This window comes from Pteropus medius, unplaced genomic scaffold (genome assembly GCF_902729225.1).
Source record: "Pteropus medius unplaced genomic scaffold, Ma_sr-lr_union100, whole genome shotgun sequence".
Lineage (NCBI taxonomy): Eukaryota > Metazoa > Chordata > Mammalia > Chiroptera > Pteropodidae > Pteropus > Pteropus medius.
The window spans coordinates 5899983-5927247 of record NW_024355206.1 but is presented as its reverse complement, the minus strand read 5'-3'; the positions used below and the strand labels follow the sequence as shown (position 1 = coordinate 5927247).

General features: G+C 43.4%; 2 protein-coding genes across 20 annotated transcripts in view; one reads left to right on the top strand and one right to left on the bottom strand.

Moving 5' to 3' along the window:
• Positions 1 to 8621, bottom strand: part of BCL2A1 (BCL2 related protein A1) — a 47009-nt gene extending 38388 nt beyond the window's left edge. For 3 of the 5 annotated variants that reach the window (XM_039858387.1, XM_039858389.1, XM_039858384.1), the window contains exons 1-2: positions 8066 to 8621; positions 5649 to 5790 (exon numbers count right to left, since the gene is read on the bottom strand). In XM_039858387.1, coding sequence (XP_039714321.1) covers positions 5649 to 5790; positions 8066 to 8077 — 154 coding nt within the window. In that variant the 5' untranslated portion in view covers positions 8078 to 8621. The remainder of the gene's footprint in view (positions 1 to 5648; positions 5791 to 8065) is intronic. The other 2 variants (XM_039858386.1, XM_039858388.1) reach the window with 2 other exon arrangements.
• Positions 8622 to 8828: 207 nt separating this feature from the next.
• ZFAND6 (zinc finger AN1-type containing 6) overlaps positions 8829 to 27265 on the top strand; it is a 42580-nt gene continuing 24143 nt past the window's right edge. For 2 of the 15 annotated variants that reach the window (XM_039858393.1, XM_039858395.1), the window contains exon 1: positions 8834 to 8986. The gene's annotated coding sequence lies outside the window, so the exon portion shown is untranslated. Of the gene's footprint in view, positions 8987 to 18508; positions 18629 to 27265 lie in introns of those variants that run through there. The other 13 variants (XM_039858398.1, XM_039858397.1, XM_039858394.1 and 10 more) reach the window with 12 other exon arrangements.

The following is a 27265-nucleotide window of genomic DNA, read 5'->3' as shown; positions in this document are numbered from 1 at the left end:
TATTGTTATTATGCTCTTACTGTGCCTCATTTGTAAATTAAACATTATGAAAACTATACGCATGGAGAAGAAAACAGCACCTGTGGGGTGCGGTGCTGTGGTTGCGGGCACCTACCAGGAGCGCGTCGCCCACGGGGAAGAGGGGACGACTGTGTCATCCCAGCTTTCACAGTGGCCATAAGAATTTCAAATTTCTACTTTGGTGCCTCAACAGATACCGCACATCCAGCAGCTCAGGCTCTTCGCTGCATCCTCCAAACTTGCTCTTTGACCTTCGGTCTCCCCGGCCCTCAGCCGGAACCCCGCGGTCACCTTACAGTGCCCGCTCTGCTTCGCTGCTGACCCTCGGGCGGAGCCCGAGTCCGCCGGATCCTCTCCCTGTCGATCCTCTCCCGGCTCTGCCGCTTCTGCTGCCTTGGCCTGTTCTCGATTCTCCTCTCTTTCTTGCCTGACGACTGACTGGGTCAGTCTCCTAATTAGTCCCCGCGTCACTCTGCCTCGGCTCCAGTTCGTCCATCCGTCCGTCCGTCCGTCTGTCCGATTTGCTCGTATTAAAGATGCTGTCACGTGACAGCGCGAACACTACACTGACAAAGATGATTGGGAGGAGCTGCATGAACGGAACGGCGCCTTGAATGAACAGGCCATTAATTACAGGTGCTACGGAAGAAACGACAGGTTGGTACGAGAGCATCGTAGTGGGGCTGCAAACGGGTCAGGGGAGCCTTCCCGGAGGAGGTGACCCTCGAGCTGAGGTCTGGAAGGATGGAGAGGAGGTAAATGGGAGTGGAGGGTGAGGGAGGTAGAGAGGGTGGGGGCACTAAGATGTTCCAAGCAGAGGAAGAGAATGGCAGGGAGGAGCAGGACACACCTGGGAACCTAAAGTCCAAAGTGGCACAGGAACCAGACTTTTCTAGCATGTTCCCAGGACTTTGCAGAACACGTGGCACACAGTCTATGTTTCAATCATTGGTGAAGGATCCGATGAATGGATGAGTGAAGGGGGGAGGGTGGGGACAGATGGACAAGGCATGAGGCTGTAATTCATGGCATGAACTACAACGGAGAAACAGAGCTGCAGCCCCCAGATTTCCCTACTCCAGCTTCGCCACCTCTACCCCGTCCTCCGCGCCACGTCCCCGGGAGCTTACACCCATCCTAGCACTCAGCACACTGCGTATGACTGGCGGCAAAGTGAGTCCACAAGAACTTGTCTTGTTTACCAATATAGCCCGGCAGCCAGCCCAGGGCCTGCACAGAGGAAACACTGCACATAAATATTTAAAGTCGGTCGGCATTGCAGGCAAACGCCAGGCACCAAAGTCAGCGGGGCAGGAGAGGGTGGAGTTGGGAGCGAGTAAATAAAACGCGAGTCAGCTGCCAGCACCGGCTGGCACGGAAGCGGCTGGGAGCCAAGTGGAGCACATACGTGCCAGTGGCACGTGACTGTCAGGTCTGGCGACAAGCCAGAGCCAGCGGAGGTGAGCAAGGATGCAGGTGTGAGACTCGAGGAGGAGCCACGGGGGGAAGCCAAGTGACCCGGGCGGCACCCTTCTGGCTGCCCTAAAGTTTCCGGCTTACACCTGCTAGGTCACGCCATGGCCTTTAAAGGGAAGCACCCACACGGGACGCTTCATGGCTCCTCTGCCGCACCACGGCCGTGCGTGTGCCTTCGTGTGTCTGAGCAGAGTCCCCCGGGGCACAGGCACCCCCGGCGGGCAGCTCCCTTTCCTGTTAGCCTCTGCATCCCGCCAACACTCTGCCCAGGGCCTCGGGGAGCCCAGTGCCTCTCGGTCGGATCCACCACCATGTGTGTTGGCACAATGAAAGCCAGCAGGAGAGAGCACTGGACCTGGGGCCAGGCCCGCTGGTGGGAAGGTCCCCAAACGAACAGAACCTCTGCCAGGAAATCTAGCAACACAAGGCCCCGTGGATGATTGCGAGGTTGTTGTTCGAGCGCTTCCTGTTTGTGTGCTGGAGGCCAGACTTCCTATTGTGTCTATTCTGGTCCTCTCGTTTTGACTTAAGCATCTTTTCAAAACAGGCGGCTTCGCCACCTCGTTCTGCCCCTTCGGCTCCTACGTCCTGCAGCAGCTGAACAGCAACTTGCTGCATTTACTCATTCGACACGTCCCGAGTCCCGACGCTGTGCCGGATAGGAAGTCACCAGCCTCGAGATTCTGTCGGGAAAGACGGCCAACTCACAAACGCGTATGGTCCAGATGAGGGAACAGACACCTAGGGGACACCGGAGTCGGGCCCCAAACCGCAATCCCAAGTTATCTGATCCTCCATGTTTCCCGACTCCATTTCCTCTCGTGTGGAAGTGACTCGTGAACAGGGTCAGAGATGGCACTGTTTCCCAAACACCCAGCAGCGCAGCCCCTCGGGGCAGCTGGGGGTCAACACCAACCTGCGGCCGTCGGATCTCCGGGGACCGAGCCTGGGGCTCTGCCTCACCCCGCTGCCCAAGGACCTTACTCAAGGAGAGGGAACAACCGTCGGGTTTGCCCAGGGCTGGTTCAATGCCGGCATCGGCCCCAGACACCCTGGGCCGACCCCGACAGTCGATCGCCCTTCGGTCCGTGTCCTTTGCTGCATGTGCTGGTTGGCACACATTCCAGGGCGGCCGGTCCGGATGGGCTAATTAATAGAGAGGCGTTCAGTGCTACGCAGAAGCACCTCGGTGTCAGCACCCGCCTCCTCAATCTGGCGCCCCGCCAGCCCCAGCTCCCAGGATCCAGGCCACGCGAACGTGCCGCCCGCTGACTCAGCCACACCTGGCCTGCCCAGTCAGCAAGGGCAGCTCTGTGCATTCCTCCCGCCTGAGCAGCGGGCACAGGGCTCCGTGACCTGCCTGTGCATTTCTTCGCTTACGAGCTAGGTGGGTCATCTTTACTGCTCTGCTTGCCAATTACTGTTGGTTGCTTGCTGCCTGTCGGTGTGTGTCCCTACCCAGTCAACTCTTGCAAAAGACCACTTAATTTCAGCTATGACTGGATCAGGCAACTAATTAGATCGCATTTATAACTACTGTGTACTGAGCACTTATTTTTGTGCCAGACGTGTGCTAAGCACTCTGCATAAACTGTTTTTCATTTAATCAACCTAAGGAAGAAAATATTATGATCTCTAAAGACAAGGAAGCGAAGCACAGAGAACTTCAACAACCTGCCCCGATCTCGCTCACCCGCTAAGTGGAAGGGCCAGGCCTGGAGCCCAGCACTGACCGCCCAGTGTTGTAAGCACTGAGCTGTTTCGTTCCAGGCTCTCCTGTAACTCAACACTGTGTGATTCATGGACTGATCCACTCGTTTGACAAACATTTGTCGCCCACAGTGGGGCGAGCACATACCTGCCTGGTACCCAGACACTGGTGGGGTTGCCAGGTGCAACCTAGAAGCTTGATACCCAAAGCAATCGACTGAAAAATTAATAAAGATAACTATTTTACAAGATCAGTTACGCGGTCAGGTGTAAAATAGACATACAGAATTAAACAGCATTATAATATATTATCGCTGGCCAGTTTCAAAATACAAGAAAAAAGATCCACACTATCGACGAAGCAAACTATAGCTAAATGAATTAACCAGAAGTACTATGATCATGTGTTTTCTCTTTACTATTTCATAAAGTTATATAAAATTAAGGGATTAAAATATGCTAGAGGTTTTTTAAAAGCTTAAAAAAATGGGGGGGGGGGCGCGGGGAAACCAGCCCAGCAGATTTCCTGATGGGCCATCCAAATTCTGTAAGATACACATTTCTCTCTCTGCTCCTCCAAATCGTTTAGGCATATGTAATCCCAATTAAAAATCTTGGCAGGATATTTCTTGGAAACTAACAAAATTATTCTCAAGTTAACCTGGAGGTATAAACAGATCAGAATTTCAGGTAAAGCTCAAAAGAGCAAATAGATGATGGAAAGACAAGCTCCCGTAGATACTAAAACTTACTATAAAGCAATGTGATTACAATATCATGGTTCTTTAACGAAAACACACACAGTGCTGAAGCAGAGTAACAAGATTAGGGAAAAAGCCCAGATCTAGAAACTATGATATACAAAAAGTTAACACGTGATACAGGAGGCCTCAAACAAAACCACGAGAAAGGGCAGGATTGAACAAAATCTGCGAGGACGATTAGTTAAAAGTTGGGAGGTGGACCCATTTACCCCTTTATCCCACACCATTATTTAAAAAAAAAAATCAAACTTAAGGAAAACAGCTCTCCGGTCTGATCAGAGAGGAGGCAAACATGCAGACACACCTTTCTATTTGACCCAGTAAGTGCTACTGCAGGAGGAACAAAGTATGTGAACACACACAAGGGCGGAGCCCTAATTTTGCCAATAGGAGTCCCGAAAGCCTTCAGCAAGGAGCAGGCGTTTATACTGGGTTTGGAGGGGTGAGTAGGAGTTTGGTGGTGGTGGGGGGTATGGTCATGAAGAGGGCTGGCAACGGGATTTCGCGAGTGTTGGTAGATGGGCAGAAGCATGCCCACGGGCTGAGGGAGATGCTAGCCTGGGCACCTGCTTCAAGTGCAATACCCTTTCCACAATTTAAAGACACTCTGCCAAGACGATGTGGTTCTTAGTGTGACCCATGGACCCCTGGACATCCCTGAGACTCCCCCGAGGGCATCAGCAAGATCACAATTATTTTTGTTATTGTCCTAAGTCATTATCTGCCTTGTTCTCACGAGAGTGAGGTTTTCCAGAGGCTGCATGAGGTGTGATACTGCACTGGACTGCGAGAACCAGCGTCTCTTCTGTAGGCCGACAGATGCAAACGGAGAACACAGCATCACTTTTCTTATTGACTTATATTCTGGAAAAGACAGCTAATTTTCATTTTTAAAAAACATTCTTTATGTTAACATGTAAAAGGTTGGTTATTGCTATTTTTAAGTAAATTGGTGTTTATTTTTTAAAAGGCTCACTTTCAATTTCTAATACAGTAAATGTTGAGAGCTAAAAGTTCTTTGGGGTCCTCAATAATTTGGGGGTATGAGGGGATCCCGAGACCAAAAAGTTTGAGAACCTTTACTTTAGACCCGATGAAAAGTTATTAGAAGAAGCACTGTTGACACAAGCCTGTGAGTTTTTCTAAGGGTACGTCCTCTGCCACTAACCAGAGCCTCAGATTCTGCTGTGGCCCCACCCCTCCCCGGCCAGTCCCCACTTAGAAGTAGGTGGGCCCTTGGACGATGCTGAAGAGGCAGGCTGGTGAGGGGATTGACATGGCCACGCTTTCTTTGCAAGATACTCGCTTGAAAGAGTAGGGTCATTTCCCTAGCCCTTGGATCTGGGTCAGTCTTGTGACCTTTGATTAATAGCATGTGGCAGAACCAAGCAATTATTATGTGCCTGTGCTATAAACAGACTGTGTACACTGCCCTTAAGCAGCGCTGTGCACATGAGCCAACCAGAGAAGCACCTGTAGCTCTCCCACTCCGTCTCCTGTCAGCACTTAAATACACGGCCGGCAGGAAGTCGTCACAGAACAGTGGCTGGATGAGTACAATGCGCATCTTAATCCTCACAGCGACCCTTGGAGGTAGGCTTTTGTCTCCAGTTTGCATGAGTTTCTTAAGACCACGGAGCTAATTAGTGGCAGTGGCCTGTCTGAAGTTCAACTCACCACCGAGGCTGTGACCTCTCAGCCGGGCTTGGAATGAAGGAAGCAGTTGACGCCACGGAAACCCAACCTCTGCAAACTCGTACCAAATGTAGACAGAAAGACACCCAACTGTGTTAGGTGCCATGATAAACGGGGCAAGAATCTGAATAAAAATAAATTTTAGATAACATCCGTTAAGAATTTGCTCACATCCCTGCCAGTTGAGGAAGATTTTTCACGTGTCATTAACCCCCCACCAAATCCCTAATAAGTAAGGTGTGACTGCCACTACCCTCGAGCTTCTGCCCTCCACCTGAACTCTACCGCCAAGGTCACCTCCGTGTTACTAAATGCAGCTGTCAATTCTCAGTCCTCATCACACTTGAACCTGCAGCGGCTACCATGCAGCTGACCACGCCCTCCTCGTCACACGCCTTTCCGCTGGGTTTCTAGGACACCTGACTCTGTTTTCCTCCCACCTGTTTCCTCCCTCTGGGTCTTCTGGTTCATTCCCACACTTCCCCAGGAACGCTCAATGTCAGAGGCTCAATGTCAGAGGCCCGGGGGCTCCGAGCTCCGTCTTCTCTGTTCTCACTTTCCGATCAGCCTCACGGCTTTAAGTATCACTTACCTGATGACGATTCCCTAACTTTTATCTCCCCCCTACCTCTGACCTGAGCCCTAGTCCTATGCCTCCAACTGCCTAGCTGACGTCCCCCTCAGATGTGTAAAACTAAGGGCCCGCTCTCTCTCCTGCCCCGCCTCTCAGTGGCTCAAGCCCCAAAACCTTCGACTCCTCTCTCTCTCTGACCCGACACCCCATCTATCCGTGAAACTATGTTGGCTCCGCCTTCAAAATACATCCCGAATTTGACCACTCGTCACTGTTGTCACCCTGGTCCAAGTCACCATCTTTCAGTGGATTCGGACAGCACCCTTGTAATAGCTGTTCTTGCTTTTACTTTTTTTTTTTTTGTCTTTTTAGGCTGCTGTCAACACGGCAGCCAAAATGATCCTTTAAAATCTAAGTCAGATCATGCTACTTGTTGCTGAAAACCACGCGCTGGCCCCTCATTTCTCCTCACTCACGGCAAAGGCCAGAGGGCATACATTGGCCCACATGGCCCTGCTGACCGGGTCCTCCCTACCTCTCCAACCCCCCTTCCAGCTCTCCCATGCTCCCAGCTGCAGAAACACAAGCTTCCTGCGTGGTCTTGCCTCCAGGCCTGTGCTCAGACGGTTGTCTGCTTTAGAAGCTGTTCTAGCTAGTCACACAGCACGGCACCTTTACTTTCCGCAAGTCCATTATTCAAACCTCACCTTCTCAATGGGGACTACCCTGGCCCTCCCCATTGTCTGCCCTGCTCTACACCTTCATCTGTCTCCGCCACTTACTGTAAAAACCTAGAAAGGCAGGGGTCTTTGTTTTGTTCACTGATGTTTCACAGACTCAGAAAATTGAGACCCAGGGAGCTAGGTATTGCTTAATGTCACTGAGCCAAAAACATGTCTGAGTAGGGATGCAAACCTTGGCCTCAAATTCCTTGCATAGGGTTGACCACCCAACGACAAGAGGGCAGTAACAGCTGAAAGGACCCCAGGCTTTGAAATTATTCTTAGTACAGGCAGAGTCCACCAAATCGTTATAATCAACCATTTCTTTCCCCTCCTATAGTTAGTTCTATAACGGCTTCCCATTTCACACTAAGTCTGCTACTCAATTTGGCTTTTCAGACCTGTAGTAACTGACCTGAAAACTGTCTCTAGCCTCCATTATAACCATGTCCCCACAGTCAGAGAAGATGATATCCTTGGGCAAAATCCTCTTTGGATGGGTTAGCCCCACTGTTTGTAAGTTTGTTTTATTCATTTAAATTTGAATGCCCTTTAAGTACACATCTTCAATGTTTTTAGGCCTTGGGCAAGCAGCCTCCAGTTTACCCATTGTTGCTTACATTTGGCTCAACATGAATTCCTTTCCCGGACCCTGAGGCACCGGTCTGTCAAATCCCCCAGGGCCTCTTCCAGCCTCTGCAGAAGAGCAGCTTCCCAGCACAGCTAAGCCTTACGCACCCTTCAGTGCCCAAAGCCAAGGCCACCTCCTCACCCAAGACTTCTTTCTGGCCCGTATCTCCTGTATAATTAACCACTTCCTATCCCAGAGATCTGTTGCACAATACCTAACCTCTGTACACTGTCAGTCAGGTCAAAATCTCTCTCCTCCAAGTGAGACCCGTCTGACGAGGGTAAGGATAGTGAGATACTCGCTTCCTGCGTGAAATTTAAAGGGGCACCAAGAAGCTAGACAATCGAGACAAACAGCGTTTTAATATTATATTTTTTAAACAGAATGAATGCAAAAAAAATAAAATCATGATGCACAAGGCATGAAACTTAAAAGCAAGGATGGGATCCTCAGGATTCGGTGGGCCTCCTACCTGTCCGCCCATCCGGACCGCTCACTCCCGGGAGCAGGATGCAACGGTCCTGCACTTGTTGCTTGCGATGCACGTGAGCCCGAAGGCGAGGACGCCTCCGGCAGCCATTCTCCTCGTCGCCCCTCGCCCAGCTCGGCTGCGAGGTGCAGGGGCCGCGCTGTGGGGACGCGGTGCTATGGAGCGCGCGTGTGCCCTGAGTGCGAGGCACATGTGTGCACACGCGCTTCTCGGTTGCTCTTCTCTGCAAGCCCTGGCTCAGGACCGGTGCGCACCCCGAGCTCAGATGTTGCTTTGCAAGGTCTGGGGCCCGGGGTTGCACGTGGGAGAGCGACCTCAGAATTCCTCTGAGCAACTGGCAGGGGGAACGCGACTCTCCCGGACCCTCGGTCCCCGACTGGCACACGCCAGGCCCTGCAGGGTGGCAGAGGGACCTGCACCTAACCTTCGGCCGTCCGCAAGACGCCCCCGGTACCGCGCTCCCTGAGCGGTGACAGGGAGAGGCCGCCTGGCAGGCCTGGGCGCGCGAAGGCCGGGCAGTGCCGGCAGAGGGGGCGGAGCAGGAGGAGGGCTTCTCCCGCTACGCCCCGCCCCCTCTCGGGATCCGACCAATCGTCGAGAGCCCCGAGTCGTGGCCCCGCCCCCGCCCCTCGGCCGGCGGGCCGCCCGGCCGGTAATAATTAGGCTGCGGGGGGCGGGGCGCCGCGTCAGCGCCGGGCGCCGGCCAATCCGGAGCGCGCCCCGCGTTGCGTCACAGGCCGAGCAACCAAACAGAAAAGTTTACTAAACAGCGGACGAGGGGCTGGTGGCGGCGGCGGGGCCGGAGCGAGCGGGGTTCGGCAGCCTCACCTCTCCCCATTCACCGGCGGCGACCGGCGGCGGGCAGCGCGTCGGGCGGAGAGGGCCGCCGCCAGGTGAGGCGAGGTGAGGAGCGGCCCGGGCGGCGCCGGCGCCCCCGCCCTTCCCCCTCCGTGAGGCGCCGCCCGGGCCTCCCGCGGCGACCGGAAGCGGACGGGAGGGTGGCAGGTGGCGGCCGGGGGCCGGGGCCGAAGGGTCCCGGGGCTCCCCGGGGCGGCGGGTGGGGCGGGACCCCCAGCGGCGGCGTTCCGAGCGGTTGGCGGGCGGGGGTCCCGGGGCGTCCCGGTCACGGAGCAGTGGCGGCCCCGCTCCGTGTCAGGTCCTTCCGGGACGCTTGCCACCTGCCGAGTTTGCGGACGGGAAGCGGCCGGAGTCGGTCCCCGCTCCTGCGCGGTGGACCCGGGGTCGCTGAGGGTCCTCTCCCCTTTGGCATGGTATTTATTTTCGCGGTCGCGTCTGGCTGCGTGAACAAGGACGGAAGACCGTCGTGTTTGAAGCGATTTTAACTTTACCCAAGCGCACGGGTCAGACGCCGACCTGATTCGCTTTCGCAGCCAGAAAGTTGTCACTCAGCGTGAACCAGTCAAGGTCTTGGGGGTGACCTGCAGACCATTTACAGTGAAAGTTGCCTGGTGGTAACGACGGGGCAGTTTTTAATGGTTCCGATGCCCTGAGAAAGGGGATTAAATTCTCTCAAATCAAATTCGGAATTCGTCCTTTTAATGTAAAGTACCATAAACTTTTTAAGAGGTCTTTTTTTGTGATGGCATACAATATCATGTTAGTTTCGGGGGTACAACGCAATGATTCTACATTTATATACCTTAAAAAGTGACCGCCACACGAAAATGCCATAAACTTTTAAGGTTAGTTATGTAATAATTATGTTTCCACTTTTAGGACACTTGCCGAGTTACTCATAGTCCAGGACTTCAGGGGAAAATGTTCTCTTTCTGCAAAATATGCACATTTAGCTTTCCCAAACAGGTTGTCTTTTAACTCTCTTTCTCTCCATACTGTTTAATGTTGGTGGATTTAAACATTAACATTAAAAAAGATGGTAGCTCTAGGAATGCAGTGGATGCTCTCCTTTAATGGTCTGTTGCATAAATGTGAAAAATAAAAGTATTTAAAGGAGGCAGGGATCACAAAGGTACAGGAAGAAAAGTTCGGATTTGGTGGACTATTATCTTGATTGTGGTGATAATTTCCTATGTGTATATATAGATCAAAACTGATCACACTTTATACTTCACATTCAGTTTATTGTATGTTGATTATGCCTCAATAAAGCTGAAAAATTACTCAAAAATATGTTTTATACCACAGAGGAACACATAGCACAATACAGCATAAAGACATAAAACATAATAGACTCCATGACTCCACCCACAAACCAAGAACTGGGACCAAAACTCGCATCTGCTTATGTGTTTCTTGTCAGTTCTGCACCTCTGCCTCTCCTTACCCAGGTCATCTTTCCGGTCTAGTAAATTTTCTGTTTTTCATTCCCTTGTGTTTTTAAAACATAGTTTCATCATGTGTATTTGTAAGTTTTTTAGTTTGCTTTTCTTTTGAGCTTTATGAAAATAGTTCTGTTAATCTTCCGTGACTCATGGGCATTTAGATTGTTTTTGATTTTGTTTTGCCATCCACAGGCGTGCTCTGTGAACATTTCTCATTTCCTGACTCCTGGTGCACCAGTGCGAGAGCTTCTCTAAGTAAAGAATGTAGTTGCATTGGAAGTTTTAGTCAGGACTAAAGTAGATTGAAATACTAGAGATAAAATGAATGAAAAACTTTAGGATACTCTTACGTTTTAATGGAAGATTCATAGCCATAATGATTGGTTCATAGTTTTTGAACATTAGCATGAGAAAACAAGATTCCTGTTAATCTGTATGCGATGAATCTTCTCCCTTGAAATCACATTGTAAGAAGTCTGGCACTATTTGTGATCACCCTGTAAAAGTAGATACAGTAGAAAAAACACTCGATTGTATGTGACGTAAATCATTCTGTGTTCCCCTCTCCCCTCCGGTGTAATCTCTGACAAATTACAGGCATACCTCAGAGATGTTGCAGTCCAGTTCCAGACCACTGTAATAAAGCAAGTATCAGTGTAAAGCGAGTCACAGTCCTTTTGGTGGTGGAGGGTCTTGCCTTCAATTTATAAAAAAAATGCAACATCTGCGAAGCGCAATAAAACGAGGTATGCCTGTACTTAATTTCTCTCGTGCCTCAGCGCACTCTTGTAAATGGATCCTGTCCGTAGTTTATCCTTCCAGTTTCGCCGACCTTAGTTAGGAGAAGCGCCTGTCAAACGGCAAGGACCTTAAGGAAAAGGATCAGGTGTGTCTTTTGAAACAATTTGGAGAAAGATGTGTGGTGGTGAGCGGGCATTTATCAGCATATGTTAACCACAAATTTAAGTACTTTTTACTTCCATGGCATTACATTTGGGAGTGCCCCAAGGCGTGCTTCTAAAACAATGTTTATCACGCTAGTAGCAATGCTGTGACAAATTAGGAACAGCATTAATTTCCTGAAAATGGGGTGTGCGTGTATAAGTAATATGAGTTTATGGATAGCTTTGAATAACCCGTTTTATTTAAAGCCATGGGAGTAGAGATGGTTTGAATTTATTTTTAACAGTAAATGTAGCTCGCAGACAAATAATCAGGATGCTTTGTTTTGGAAGGGCTGTTTTATCCTGCTTTTAAAAATCTCCTTTTTCGATTTGATTATAAAGGCAATGTGTTTTGGGTTGTTTTGGTTAACAATAACGATTGTTAATATTTTGGCAGGTATTCCCCGCTCTGTGTGTGTGTGTGTGTGTGTGTATTCTTCATATCCTAAACAATTAAAAGATGAATTCCAAACAGTGTTAGGCTGCCTCTACCTTCAAAGCTTATCCCAGATATGACCTTCTCGACACCTTCGTTGTAGGTAAGATGGTACTGGTCATCTAAGCGGTACCCTTGCTTCGGCGTTTGATCCCCTTCAGTCCATTTGCTGCTCCCGTGGCGAACATTTAAATGTGTAACTTGGATGATCTGACTCCCAGGCTCAGAACCCTCCAGTGACTTCTCGATAGACAAATTCAAACTTTTTACGGTAGTGCTCGGACCCTAGACCTGCAGCGTCCAATGGGAACATAATGGGAGCCACGTAGGTAATTTAAAATTTTCCGATAGTCACATTTAAAAAAAGGAGAGAGAAACAGGTGACATATATTTTATTTAACCCAAAATATGATTTCAGCAAGTATTCAGTATAAGAAATTTTTTAATGGGATATTATACTCCATTGAGACTAATCCGATATGTATCTCCCACTTAAAGCACGTCTTGGGCTGGCTTGTTTCACGTGTCACGTGACCTGCGGTACCAGTGGGTGGTACTGCTCTAGATTCCCCTCCCGCCACGTATCCCCTTACTCGTCAGCCTGCACTCCAGCCTGCCGGGCTCGATCCCTTAAAGTGTTCCTTCTGCCTGGAGTAATCATATTTCTGCCCAGATGTCACTCCTTCAGCAGTGCCCACCTCCCCTGACGACCGTTTTACCCTGCTTCGTTTCTTCATAGAGCCTGTCACTGGAAAGAATTTATCTGGTTACTCTCTCTATCCCTGCTGAATGTAAGCTGCGTGAGGGCAAGGGTCTCCTCATGTTTACCACTGAATTAGGTATGTTAAGAACGTGATTTTTAAAGGGTCTGTACTATTGCATCTTATGAAATACTGTAGTGACCAGTCACCTATTATAACTTGTGTCACTTCATTCTTTTTTCACTAATGTGGTATGAAGATCATTTTAAGAGCTTAACCTTTCTATGTGTTTCTCATTTCTTTAGGATTCAATCTGCCTTAAATTGCTGAGTTAAAGCACATTCACTTTTTTTGTCTTTTCATAAATATAGACAAAGCTTGACTTAAAAGTTTGGCTAACATAGTATAAAGTTCCCCAAGCCATTATAAAGTTTGACTAAAAATACGAGAGAATACACATTTCCTCCCATCTTTACCCATCTTTACCAACACTGAGGATTTTTTTTCCTGCCATCCTTCCCGCTTCATGAGATTTATTCTGTATTTGTTAATTATGATGATGCGTGGAGATGTGGGTGTTGAGAGTGTTCTAGACTGTCTTTGCTCATTTCAGGTGGTGTTTTACAATCGCGATACCGTTTTTAGCCTTTTGTGTAGTCAGCGTAGCAGCTCTTTGCCACATACTGCAAGTGTTTTTCCCTGTCTCTTCATCTGCCTTTTATTTGCTGACAGTATTTTTTTAAACATGAAAGAGTTTTTACCTTGTAAGAAATTCAGGTGAGTACTTTCTTTTTATGATTTGCACTTTCATATTTAATGGATTCTCCTACCCAGATAACTTTTTTCTTCTGGTTTCATTTTTCACATCTATGTCTTTCTGCTCATCTGGGATTTATTTTGATGTAACATGCAAAGTGAAATAACTTTATTTTTCCTTAATAGTTAGTCAGTTATTTCAGCGCCATTAAAAAAGAATCTTCTTGTCACCTTGAAATAAAGCTGCCTTATCATATACTAAACGCATAAGTGCTTGGTTCTCCTTAGCTTTTACTCAGTACCAAGGATTTCACACCAATGCACTTTGTTTTAGCGATGGGGAGTGATAATGTGCTTTTTTGTTTTGTTATTCTAACTCTCTCCCTCGCCTATTTTGCTCATAAATTTTTGGCATTTGCTTTGTTTGTCCTCAAGTTTTAAGTTAATTCCTTAGGGTCTTCAGGTTGTTTTGGTTTTGAATTTTTAAATAAAAAAATCGATTGTGATATTTCTCCATTTACTATTTTATGTTGTATAATGAAAAAAATGCCATTAAATTTTTCTTTGAGTGTAGTTTTAGCTGTGTTCCTTGAATTTTGACACGTGATATTTTGGTTTTAAGTATTTAAAATCCGTGCAGTGTAGTTCGCGTTCTTCCAGTCCCTGCTCCATGCTGGAGGACGTCGTTCTAAGTGCGGAGGACATAGCGATGACCGAAGCCCAGGTCCTTGCCTTTGTGGAGCTTCACAGTACGTTGGGAAAGCTTGGCTGTTTACAAACCAACAAATAAAGAATTTTCAGATTTCGACAAGTGCTAAGAAGGGAAGAAATTCGGTGTGCCGATAGAGATTAGATGTACTAACTGGATATTCAGCAGATGCCTCTGAGGATGTAATCTTTAAGCTTAGTAGTGGCACTGTGTTCGAGCGTTTCTTTAGCTTCCCCAATCTGTCAGACATTTCTAAAAAATATTTTTCGGTAAAAATTGCCTTGCAGAGAGTTTCTGTCTCTCCTCTCCCCCATCTTCCAGCTGATTTCCTGCTTCAGAGCATGTCCAGTGTAGAAAACTTGGAACTGAGATTCTGAGTTCTTAGAGACAGAGCTGGTGGAATTGGCCCTAGCGAAGGGAGTAGCTAACACGAAGGGGACGGGAAGGGCTCATCTTGATTTAGGCTTTGACAGATGAGAATGACCGGGTTTACTGAGTGTCAGCGGGCGGGACGAGCTTTATTGCAACACTGGCTTGAGAGACTTTTATTATTTCTAAGTGGTTGGGCTGCTTCCACTTCCCCACCTTCCGATCCTGTCTAGATCCTACGGTCCAAATCGATCTACAAATAACTTAGATGATTTTGCCCCCTGGTGCTTCGTTATTTCTACTGTATTTTCAGTTTTCCCCCACTCGAGACCTTTCCATATGCTGTCCCCTTTGGCTGAATTGTGATTTCTTTGAAGAATCTCTCCTTGATGCTGGCACAAGAGGTGAAGTCCTTCTCTTGGCTATGTGTTCTCATTTCACGTGGGACATTTCTTTTGTCAACACTTGTAACAACCTGCAAGTCATTGTGTGTGTGTGATGTTTTAGTGCCTGTTTCTTCCTCTAGAGCTGTACTTCCCAATCTGGTCGGTACCAGCCAGTTGTGGCTATTTAAATTGGTTGAAATTAAATAATACTAAAAAGTCACTTCTACAGTCTCGCTTGTCACATTTCAGGTCCTCGGTAGCCACGTGTGGCTAGTCACTATTCGGCTGGACAGCAGAGACATAGATTAGAGTATCTTGATGGAAATTTGTCTTATTTATAAATGACCAGGTGGTTAATATCCTCAGTATTTTATTTAAATTTAAGTAGCCACATCTGGTTATTGAAATACGACAAGTCTGAATTGAGATATGAGGCATTGATTACATATTGAAGTAATGCTATTTTACACGTTTTGTGTTAAATAAAATATATTATTACAATTTAACTGTCTATTTTACTGTTTTAACATGGCTCCTAAAAAGTCGAACATCGCCTGTGGCTCCCGCGATGTTTCTGTTGGACAGCACTGTTCTAATTCCAGACCATAAATTTCTACAGTTGGAAGGGGCAGTTCAGCATGGCGTCCGCAGTAGCTAGGGGCGCCCAGCGTATAGTAGGTGTTCAAAAGGTTTGACGAATGAATAAGCTTTTCTCTTAACTTTGAATGTTATTGTTTAATCATCAGAGAATGTCATCTGTTCGGCTTTTGCTTTTTAAAATTGTTAGTCATTATAATTTAAAAAAATCGTTCTATGACTGTTGAGAAACTTTTTTTTTTTGATGGCGCTATTGAAGATTAACCTCATTAAACGATGTGGATCATTCATCTTTTTTATCTTTTATTTTTTTCTGGCTTAAGCTAAGGAAAGAGGGAACTTAAAGTCTGCCGGTCTGTTTCCTGTCGTTTTTCTATGTCTAGCAGTTTACTCCGTTATGTTATTTGCCTGTGGAAATTTATGACTGTCAGATCTTAATAGCTGAGGATTCTGAATGCTTATTCTTGTACATATACTTCGGTCCTGATACTGCGATCCCTGTTCCTTTTTAATTTACATTTGTCGTTAACCCTTTATGCTTTAAGTGTTTACTCTCCTATTGAAAGACTGTTCATCATTCAGCTAGGTTTTTGCTTTCTTCATGTTTGCTTTGTGTTTAGTATTTTGCTGAATGGGCCGTTACGATCCTCCCCTCTCCCCTCATACTCACCTTGTGTTATTTTTTCCTTCGTGAGTTAGAGGATACACATCAGGAATTGCTAACTCAACTACACACCTCACTTTTGTAGGCAATGTATATTTGTCAGGGAAATATTTTTAAAAATGGTCTTCTCCCCTGGATGCTGGTTTTCACACTATCCTTAGTCACGTTTTGCTGGTGTCGGTGGCAGGCCCTTGGTCGGTGGCTGCACAAACCACCCGTCGTGCCCAGGGGTGGATGCCAGGGGTTAGCTTCTGTTGTGGGAAGACTAGTCGGAGCTATTTTCAGTCCTTTCAAAGTCTAAGGACGTTTCGCCCTGCTCCTGCGTACCAGAAGTCCTTCCTCAGTCTAGGTATTGATTCTCTTTGTAATCAGAGGTGAGTTGAGACCAAGTCGTTCAACGGCTTGTTCTCTCCTAAATTGTTTTCAGCTGATAGGTTTGGAAACCTCTGAGTTCCCACGAAGAATGTACAATCCGTCCTTCGAATACTTGATGTTCAGTAAATGCTGTCGTCACATTCAGTCAGGCAGCCTCGGAGCTTTGCAGGCTCGGTGTTCCTACGAAGTAATATTGTTGTCAGATAATCTCAGTCACGGCATTACTTACCCTTTATTTATTTTTGCTGTTTTCTTCTGCTGCTGATTTAGAAGTAGAATAAAATACCCTTAGTTTTAACCTGCCAGCCACCTTAAATGACATTTGTCACCTTGAAGTTCTTTGAGGTAGGTCCCGGAGGTCTTTGCGCTATCTGGAATAGCTAAGTCCTTATCTGTTTTCTTTAGATTGTAAATTGAGAGTGCTCTCGGTGTTACATTAGTGTTTATAGCATGGGTCTGTTTTATACAGATAATTAACTTTGAAGTGAAAAATTGTGTCAGAGCAAAGGTTTATTTGGTTCTCATAGCTATCTACTAATATCGTGCATGCCAGATTTTAAGATTTACATGTTTGCCATCTCTTTTTCTATAACCCTATAAAATTTCGGCCTCTTTTCTCAAGTTTAATTCTGTAGCTCAGATTATGTGTTCCTTCTGTTGTCTGCTCTGGTACCTCTTCTGCTCCCAGTGTTCATTTACAAGAGTGTCCACACAGTGGGAAGAAAACCTGAACTTGACTCGTGAAGTGCTGGGCATTCAAAGCAGTGAGTCCTTGCAAAGGATCTTGGGACTAGACCTCTGTGAATTGGCTCTTTGAATTTGTCCACTTAAAAGGCATAATAGATTATGCAGCTGTTTGGGCTTCTGCAGGGTATTGCTCCTTATTCATGTCCAGTTGCAATTATGTGAATTTTCACTTTCTTACAAAGACTTCTCTTTGTATTCAAAACAAGCTTGTTGGCCTTGTGTTCTAATATATAAATTTTATTTGAGAAAAAAAATGCAAGATTTTGAACTTTGAAAACTAAATTTAAATTAAAAATCCCTTATATAAACTTATTGAAAGATATTTTAAGAAGTCACTCTAATTTGCTTTAATTTCGAATTTGTTTTTGTAAATCAGTCAAGATTTTTGGTGGAGGTGAAAATTATACTTTACCGAACAAGTTAAATGTCAGTCAGGTAATGATTAATGTTAGAATAGTATTTGTTGGGCCAAGCTACTAAAAAGATGAGCAGTTCTAATTAAACATATAGTAAAATATAATAATAGCAGACTTAGTAATGTATAAAGTGACAGTAGGTCTTTTTTTGTTTACAAGTCAGAGTGCCAGAATATTGTCTCTTTAGAAACGCTGTAGTAAAAATAACATTTAATGGAACTGAGTATTTTAAGAGGAGTATACCCTCTTCAGCTGCATCTTCGGGTGCCCATACCACCTTCAAGTAATAAGGAGGGGACAAAGTAGGGTCCACTCTTCTTTTAAAGAACAATTAAAAAGAATTATCCTAAACTTCATACCTTGGCGAAACACACATCAGAACTCTTAATGTGGTCATAGAGAAATAATATTTCTGTCTCATTTTTTTCTCCAGTTTTAAGTAGAAATGATCAATCTTTGATGTCACTGAAATTTTTACTGTGGTGATAACTGAGAACATAAGTATCAGTGAATTTGATAGGTAGCTTAGAAATCATTGTTTTCCATCTAGTATTGTAGTGCTATGTTTTTTCAGTTAAGTTATGGTCTTCTCTCTAAGTCTCTTGGCAATGGATTTTCTGTTGCCATTTTAAAATTTTCAAATAAAATGTGAACTCTGTTGAAAAAGGAGTCTGTCTTCATGAAGCATAACTTAACCTTCATGGCTCCTAAAATATCAAATGATTTGGGTTAAAAGCTTTGTATTTTAAACAGCTGGTCACTGAACTGCAAATGAAAGCTGCTTCTGTGAGGTTTTCACTGCTGTTACTTAATTTATTTTTTACCTAGACAAAAGAGTAAGCAAATAGTATACGATGGGAAAACTGAAACGTTACCTACTGTTTCTTTAAGAAACCAGCTTATCCAGAGGGTTTTAGTGTGTTTGACCTAACCTGCTAGCAAGGAAAAGTTCTTTAAAATAATGGATATTAGCCGCGTCCAATCACAAAGGTCAGTTTCACTAACAGGGAGGAGATTTTACTCTTCAGCCACTAGAATTGGAGAAGGTGGAGCTTGATATTCAGGTTTGGTTGCTTTGGAGTACAGCTTCAAGTGAAGTTAATCTGAGGTGAAGCAAACAGAAAATTGTGGAGGTTTTGTTGGTAGGATTTTTGTTCTAATCTTTTAATGATCCTTTATTTTACACTTTTGCTCCTTTATGCTTCTGTGTACGCTAGGTTTTGTCATTGTTGCTGTTTTCCGATGCAAACTAAACATTAAAATTAAGCAGGGAAGCAGAACAAAAGGGCTGTTTGGACAGGAAATAGGTGTTCAGAGAATCAAACTTGACTTTCTTTTATCATTATTTTTAGTTCAGAATTTGGGTGTCATTAAAAAAACGTTTGAATCAAAATCATCTCCGGTAACAGGCTTTTCTCTTGGGCTGGATGTTTGAGCAGTCATTTGTCAGTTTTTATAAATGACATCTGGAGGAGGTCTAGTTGATGTGTCATTTTCCTTAAACTTAAGATGTTGTTAAGTTGCTTCAAGAAAGATAAATGTGGTAGGTTAAATGTATGTGTGTGTTTTTTTTTTAAGAACTGAAATGCCAGGTGTTTAATTTTCTTTTTCACCCCCAGCACACCCCCTTTTTTTAACTTTATTTTGAATTTAGCAATAGGTTGACATTTTCAGTATGCTCATAATTTTAGCTTTCCTTTTAAAAAGATCATTGATTCATTTTATTTTAAGGTTTTAAAATGTAGCTGATGTACAATATTGTATTAGTTTCAGGTGTGCATCTTAGTTATTCGATATTGGTTCATTTTATGTAGAACGAGGTAAAATTGCTTTCTCCTTCATTCAAACTTCATTTATTTCAAAGATGTAGATAAGTAACACCTTTTTGAAACAGGAAGTGAATGAACTTATATTTCTAATAGCTATTGGTAAGCCACCAAAACTTTTTTAGAAAAGTATCTGTGAATCTGTTGACATTTCTTACTTATGCGATAATGCTGTTTTGGTTCAGTGCCAGAAGTTTTCTTTAGAGACTTTTTTCTTTATAGTGTTGCTCTTCAACCTCATAGAAATTAAGGCATAAAAGTTCATCTGAATAATTGGCCCAAATGCCAGCTGGGCATTTCAGCCAGTGTAATACTTGTATTTGCTATGCTGCTGCTTCCAGAACGTGCTCTATCTATTGGTTAAATAATACAATAATAATAGTAAAATAAAGAAAAGTCACTCGGGTACCCACCAGATCATTGTGTGGTGGTCTTATTTTTCCCCCCTGTTCTCTACCTTACTAATATTCTTGTATTTTTCCCAAAATTGTAAATAAGTGCAGATTACTTTTTACTCCATTGTATCATCTGTTGTTTAAATTCTTTTAATTTCTGTTGTTTTACAATTCTCTTAGATTACAGGGACCTTACTTTACCTAGTCTTTTGCCTGTTTTATATTTAGAGTGTTCTTAATTTTTCATCATTTTAAATGGTATTGCATTGAACAGACTTCCGTGTGTAAATTTTAAAATATTTTCCTTTTTTTTTTTTTTAAAAAAAATGTATTTCCTTTGGAAAAATCCCCTGGTGTGGGCTTCCCTAGATCAAAGGGTATGAACACTTCAGTGGCCAAATTGCTTTTCAAAAAGGTTATACCAGTTTATATTGCCACCAGCAGGATGTGCTTCAAAATTTCTTTAATAGGTAGCCATTAAATGTTAAACTGTGCCTCTGAAGCTCTGTGACTTGTTGATTAGTTTTGCCTAAACTAATAGCCTGTTTTAAATTTCATTTCCCAATATGCAGATGGATCTACTTCCATTTTCTGGACATTAAAATCAGCTAAAGGAAATTGGGAAAATCTTTACCCACCGAAGTGAGCAATTATGTCTTTGTTGGGTATTTTTTTTACTTATTACATAGATTGCCGTCTGTAAATATAAGGCTTAATATTTTACACTGGCATTGTTGTTGAGGCCAGGTTTTCTGAGTACATGCTGCTTCTGGTAAGCACATACCAGAGGAAATATTTTCTGCCAAGAAGATGTTCTTCCAGGAAAATGTGTCAGAAACATTTTTAGAGAGGGGCTGGAACCGTGCCAGTTAACCTTACTTTACCTGTCTCTGAACAGGTGTAACTAGCCTTTGTCACTGTTTGGATTTTTTAAATGCAATATAGAAGCAGAATTAGTATGTATGGATCGAGGATTTAAAACGGCACATGAGTATCTTTCTCGTATGTCGTAGGTTTTCAGTTAAAGGCGAGAAGACGACCGTATGCACAGGGTGACCAGACGTGGCATTCGTGTGAAGAACGTTGTTTGTGTGGCAGTACCTGCTGTTACGTGTGCTCTCAGCAGCTCAGTCTGTTCAATAGGCTGTCGCTGCTCAGGTTATGAACTTGTTAACTACTGTTCGGAATAAACTTAAAAAGTTGTTTTAAAGCAAATTTCAAGACAATTAAAAGTATTAATATAATTTATAAATGGGGGGCAGTGACAAGTCATGGGTTAAGCTCTAACTCATTGATGCAGCCAGTGGTTGAGCGCAAATAATCTTAAATTTGTCTAGCTCATTTTGCAATTTAAATACTTTCTGAAAATTCTTACTTCAATTTACTGATAACTTAGTGTATCTAACTTTCAGAGCTAATATTGGTACGTTGGTTATTGTGGTTGTTTCAGGGGAAAGTTTTTTGTTTGTTGGTTTATTTGTTTTTTTAATGTCTATTTTGTTTGTCACGGCCGAAGAGTTCAGGCACTTCGTTTTTCTTATTTGGAATAAAAGGGAAGATCTTAAAACCCATCACTTTTAATAAGTGAAAAAGTTCTTATGAAATACATCAGTGCATTTAAATTTGCTGGATGTGTCAATATATATGCAGATAAGTACTTTATTCATGAATAGGATGGTTGAGATTCACTCGAATATTTAAAATTTGTGTCGGTGCTTACATATTTCCTTTGTTATGAATTTCAGGAGTGTATTTAATTTTCTTCTTAACAGATTAATCTTACTGCTACCAAGTAGGGCTGAAGGTAATTGTAAACGATTGTAGTGAAAGTCATTTCAAGTTTAACTGTAGATTACATTTTAATGGGTACTCAAGGTGAAGGTTCACCTACTCTGCTAGTAGCCCGGGAACACTAGAACTTTGAGAAACGATCGTGTTTGCTGTTTTCTCTGATGTATCTCATCTCTCCTGGTCTCCGGTTGACAGAACTGGGGTGTGTCTAGCCCTTCCTTGGAGTTTATTGGTTTCATTTGGAGGGTAGAAACCAGTTTTCCAGGGGGAGACGAAAACTCTTTAAATGCTGTAATATTGAGGCAAAAATGAGAATAGTGATAGCTCTATTTTATTCTTTCAGCATGGAGGAAGAAAGTGATCTAGAGAGGATGTTAAATGCAGTCAGAGTCTCTATTGTTAGCCTCCATTCGATGAGAATGCAATGATTTGTTTTGAAAAACAATCAACATTTTTAACGGACAATAAGAAGTGAGTAAACCTTGAAAGAACCTAGAACCAACCGGTGGCTCAATATTTATTAGATCTCTTTGTTCTGTGCAATAGGAGACCTTGGCAGTTTCGCAGTGTATTTTCTATATGGCTTCTTTATAAAAGTAGGTAAATGTTTTAGGAGGTATTTTTTTGTTGCTAGCAAAGGTTCGCACTGTTGACTCCTTTTTCCTTCCTGAAACTCTTGCCATGAGTTTAATGCTATTCCTCCTGTCTGTGATCTCTGTGCTTTGCAAATGCTTCCTCTTCACAGCCATTACCTGTTGGAACGTCAGGATTCTGACCTTAACGCTCCTCTCACTGTCCTCCCTGGGTAATCTCCAGTCCCTTATCTTCAGTTCACATCCTATGTCTGTTAATGGTTCAAGGTCTATATGTTTTGTTTGCACTGAGACTCGTATTTATCCAGCTTGTAAATGTTTCTTCCATCCATGCATAGAGCTCAGCGAGGCTGAACTTCACTGCTTGTTCCGTCCTCCCGGCCGCATCTCCTAAACCCGCCTTCCCCCCCACCCCCCGTCGCAGCGGGTGGTACTGCCATCCAGGCTGGAACTGGGGTGTCATTCCGATCTTCCTTCTCCTTCAGCCTCCCGCCATTAGTCACAACTTTCTCTCAGTTTTCAATCCACAGTGTCTTTCTTTCTTCGGCCTCCTCAGTGACCTTCACTTCCAGATTTGGCTTTCGATAACCCTGCACGCAGTCAAGTCTGTCTTTCCCTGTTTACAATTCTTTCCTGATTCCTTGTTGACCTTTGAACTTTCTTAACGACCTAGTGTGAATAATCATACCAGCTGATTCTGTGCTAACCATTCTGTGAAGTAGTCTCCAAACAGCTTTAAAAGAGGGAAGTATTGTTGCCTTCATTTAGCAATCAGACAGTTTGGAATGGCTGACTAATAGGGCCAAGGTTGCCTCAGCTGGCACGTGGGTCCATCCACCCTTTGCACTGACAGCAGTGGGACCAAAGTCCTTTCTGGTCTTCGGCAGCGAGCCCTGTGCCCACCCAGGCGGCCCCCGCTCGCTTCTCCAGCCCTGTCCCTCCGCACTGCTACGTTTCATACAGTTCCTCCTTCTAGGGCACGCTCACAACTTGTTGCCAAAGTCTAAAAGTGCTTCAAAGAAAACATTTTCTAAAAGCATTTCTGACCATTTTTTGGAACCTTTCGAAAAAGGTAGACGTTTTGGCATCCCCAGAATATGAAAAGGTAAAAGAATGAGATGTAGGAAAAATAAAGATCGTTTTCCATATGTGGTGAGTCTTGAATTTCAAAGCTGTTGAATTCTTCACATTTAATGGAAGCTTGAGACCGAGGTGTGTAGAAGGAAGACTGGGCAGAGTTGAAAGCGCTGTATCTAAGCTGTCTGAAATGCTACTGGCCTCCTTAAATAGCAGGTAGCCGAGACCTTGTGTTCATTTTTGCATCCGGGTGTATGAAGCATCTGCCTGTGAACACAGGTCAGATGAGGTGGTGAGTAACTTACAGGGGAGAAATCGGCTACGTGTTTTCTTTTGCATCAGATAGTCTATCAAAAAAGCGAAATAGTGCAGCTAATCTCACCTCGGAAGAAAATTGACGTCAGCTTAGAAATAGTTGGTTTGGAATCACTTTTCATTGGATACTACATGTCTTTATCAATCCCCACTACCCCCCTCTAATATATTTTAAGGTAAAAGGACCTGCACTGGCCATCCCTCCCCCGTCCCCAAAAAGCCTTTTCATCTCTAGCTTTGAAAGCAACTTGGTGGTAAAAGAAAAAGATCAAGTGGATAGGACTTTTGAAAATATAGGTAAATTGGTTTCTTCGAAGGGGTTGAGGTCTTGCTTACAGTTGGGAGTTAATATAATTATAAACTTTTAATAAAAGTCTGTGGTTACTTATTACAAAAGCAGAAGTTTTGGGTTTTTTGGTTTTTATGAAACCATTAAAGTACTTTAGAGGCCGAACATGCCTTACTGTTCTCAAATTTTTAATTTGACATGTTTTACTATCCAAGATCTTTTGCTGCTTTTTAAGATAATAAAAAGGTAAAATAACAGTTCATTTAATAGATTTTAGATGTCATAATAATATATAATAAAATAACATTTTATTATTAAGAACGTATGGCTTACCTTTGATAAATACAGCATACAATGTCTCTTAAATTTTTAGATAATCACTTAAAATATCTAATGTATCTCTTTTCTCTGTGAATAGCAAATCTCAGTAGCTGTAGACCCTCCACCTGCCAAAATTTTACTTATTTTTTTTTTTTGCCCCAAGGTCTGAGTAGCATATCGATAGCAATACCACCCTTCCTTTAGTTTTCATGGTTACTAAATGCTGCCAAGGTAAAACCACCTGCTCCCTACCGGTTACTATAGTTAGTGTTGACATGTTTTCTTATGTCTGGCCAAGGAAAAACATTTGCTAAAGTTTTACATAGTATTTCCCCAACGTTTATAGTGGGAAACCATTGTTTTTTGGACAGGTTTCTTTTGAGATGACCTAATTTTAGTTGACTCGAATTGTTCTAAAGTTTTCATCTTTCCAGTCATTTGAAACCATTTTCTTTTCAGCTGCAAATATGTACTTAACTGTGTTCTCTGTTAAAGTAATAATTTCTGGTAGGTATCTACAGTAGTGGTTCTCAAAACTTGAACCTAAGAATCCCTCGGAAGCTTGTTAGAGTGTGCTAATCCTTGGGCTCAGCCTCCAGAAATTGATTCATTAGGTATGGGGTAGGACCTAGCAATGTGCAATTTTCTGATGCCATTAATCACATATTTGAGACATGCTGACGTAAACGTTATGTAGGGAAATCCGTGTTTAATGATCAATTCAGGAAAACTGACTTTTCAAACTTGCTTATCTCTCGAAATTTTGAATCAGACTCTCCTTAGTCTTTGGTTCTGGCTAACTGAAAGCCTGGGTGTTGGGACTTTAAGTTCCTAGCAATATATCCAGGCCAACGTTGGGCCAGTTGGACTCAATCGATCTAGCAGATTTAGGCCCAGTAAATAAGGAGACCAGTAAATAAATAAGACACATTGTCAATGTAGTAGAAACAATTTTCCACTGAATGCTAAGTGGCTTCCAAGAATACGGTACCTAGCAATTTATTGAGTGTTTTATAACCACACAGACACAAGGGAAAGGCCTTGGAACGACTGACTGCCAGACAGTATAAGTCAGTATCACTAACGTGGGACCCAGAATCATCAGGATGCTCTCTGTGTGACTCTGAGACCAGGTCAGTGCAGGTTCACGTGTTGACTCCTCAGTAGGTTCAGAGGTCATATGCCTCTACTTTTTTCCTAATTAAGGAGACTTAAAAATTAATTAAATTACTAGTGCTTTTTTTCAGAATTATAGGTAATGACAGTGTACATGTAGGATATTCTAATGATGTCAAAAAGAGACCCCTTCAGCTGTACTTGTTATGTCTTTCTCAGATGACCTATGGGTGCCCTTAAGTTCTCGAAGAGAATACAGTACAAATCAGAAAGTCTTGAGCACGGGCTTGTCATCTGGCATACTGTTTCGGGATTGTTATAGATCAGCCTGGCTATTTAACGGCCTGGAAGGAGGAAAGACTATAAACCAGCTTAGTATTTTTTACACTGTTCGAGCATTCCCTGACTGATCCTCAAAATTAAAGGTGGAAAAGACTCTGGTAATTTGATTTTTACGTGGATGATTGGGTTTCCTGTAGTTGATATATTAGGGGTTCAGAGTTTGTTTTTGTGACGTGGATAAATGCAAGTCAAGTGTTAATTCATTATATAAACATTTGAGTGCCTAGAACACCTGTTCTGTGCAGGTGTGCCAGATACTAGATATAGACTGCTGAGTAAGACACATGGCTCCTAAAATTTAGTGTCGTCACAATGTAATGGGCTGGATTTACATGACCAAGAAAGTGACTTGTGTATTGATAGGGGTTTTGTCTCTAAGAAGCAATGTTTTTGTATTTTTCTTCATGTGTATTTATCCCATTTGTAGCAGATAGCATTTCCCTGCAAGATAACTGTTAACCAGGATGAATACAGAAGATTTATAGGGAAAAAAGCGATTTGATAGTTGGATAATTTTTTGAAAAAAATCAACTATGTATTCTCAGTGAACAGTATAATAAACTGAACATGGTATTTAAAACAATTCAATATTAAAATTTCTATTAGATGGGTAGTAACATTTTAATTCATTCAGACTTCTGAATGATAGGCGTGCGGGGGAGACAGGACCTAACTCATCGAGGCTGGACTTGTGTCACATTTTTGTGTTACTCACAGCATATTGTCAGCCGTGAATGAATGGGTTCATCGAAGGTGTTTATCTTGCAGTATTTTATCTTGCCAACTTTGATTTAAATTGTTTAGGTCGAAAGGGTACTGTTTGTTTGTTTGTTTGTTTGTTTTTAAATAGCTATTAGTTTTGAGCATTTTAACTTTGGTAAACAAGTAAAAATGTTTTAAATTATAGTTTTTCTTAAAAATACTTTTAAATTCTTTTAAGTTCTGTGAAGAAGTCTCTTGGCCTTACAGTAGCCAGTTCAGTCTAAGTAAATCTTTAGGTTTCGTATTTGAATCTCGGCGAAGGGAGGGACCTTTTTTAAAAACTGCAAGTTCTTATCTGAGAAATTGAAAACTCTTAGGAACATGAATTATTTGTAACAACTTTAATGATCGAGCAAGGAAGTACGGGGAAACTGCTTTCTCCATATTTTCCAAAGAATTAGAAAATATTCAGAAATGATTCTTGAGGAAGAGAATAGGCTGCCCTTTTTGGGGAGGGATCATTGAAATGCAGTAAATTACTTAACGTCAAGTTACCCTTGGAAGTCTAGAACTAGCAGAGAATGTTTAATAGAATTTGTGTGAATTATACGCTCCCCCCATACAACTTTGAAAATTGGTGATGAACATGTTGAAGCTGCAATTCATGTTCTGTGCTTATTGTAAAATAATACCACGTGTTATAAAAAGGCCGTCCACACAGATCTTGCTCGCGGCAGCAGATCATTTTCGAGCTGTCGGAATGAAGCAAGAAGTGCGTGTAGAGGGAAAGTAAGAAAGCGCAAAGCTTGTTTCTCTGCTTCTATCTAAATGAGGATGATTAGCAAAAATAAAATAATTATTAAGAAATAAAATATTTGCTTAGCGGAAAACTGATACTTGTAGAAACGAACTCATCGGTTACGTGGCTCCTCTTGGTATAACTCAAACTCGTGATACCCTCTACCGAGTACAGATATAACAGGATTATTTTGAATCAAAATTGCCATTTCCA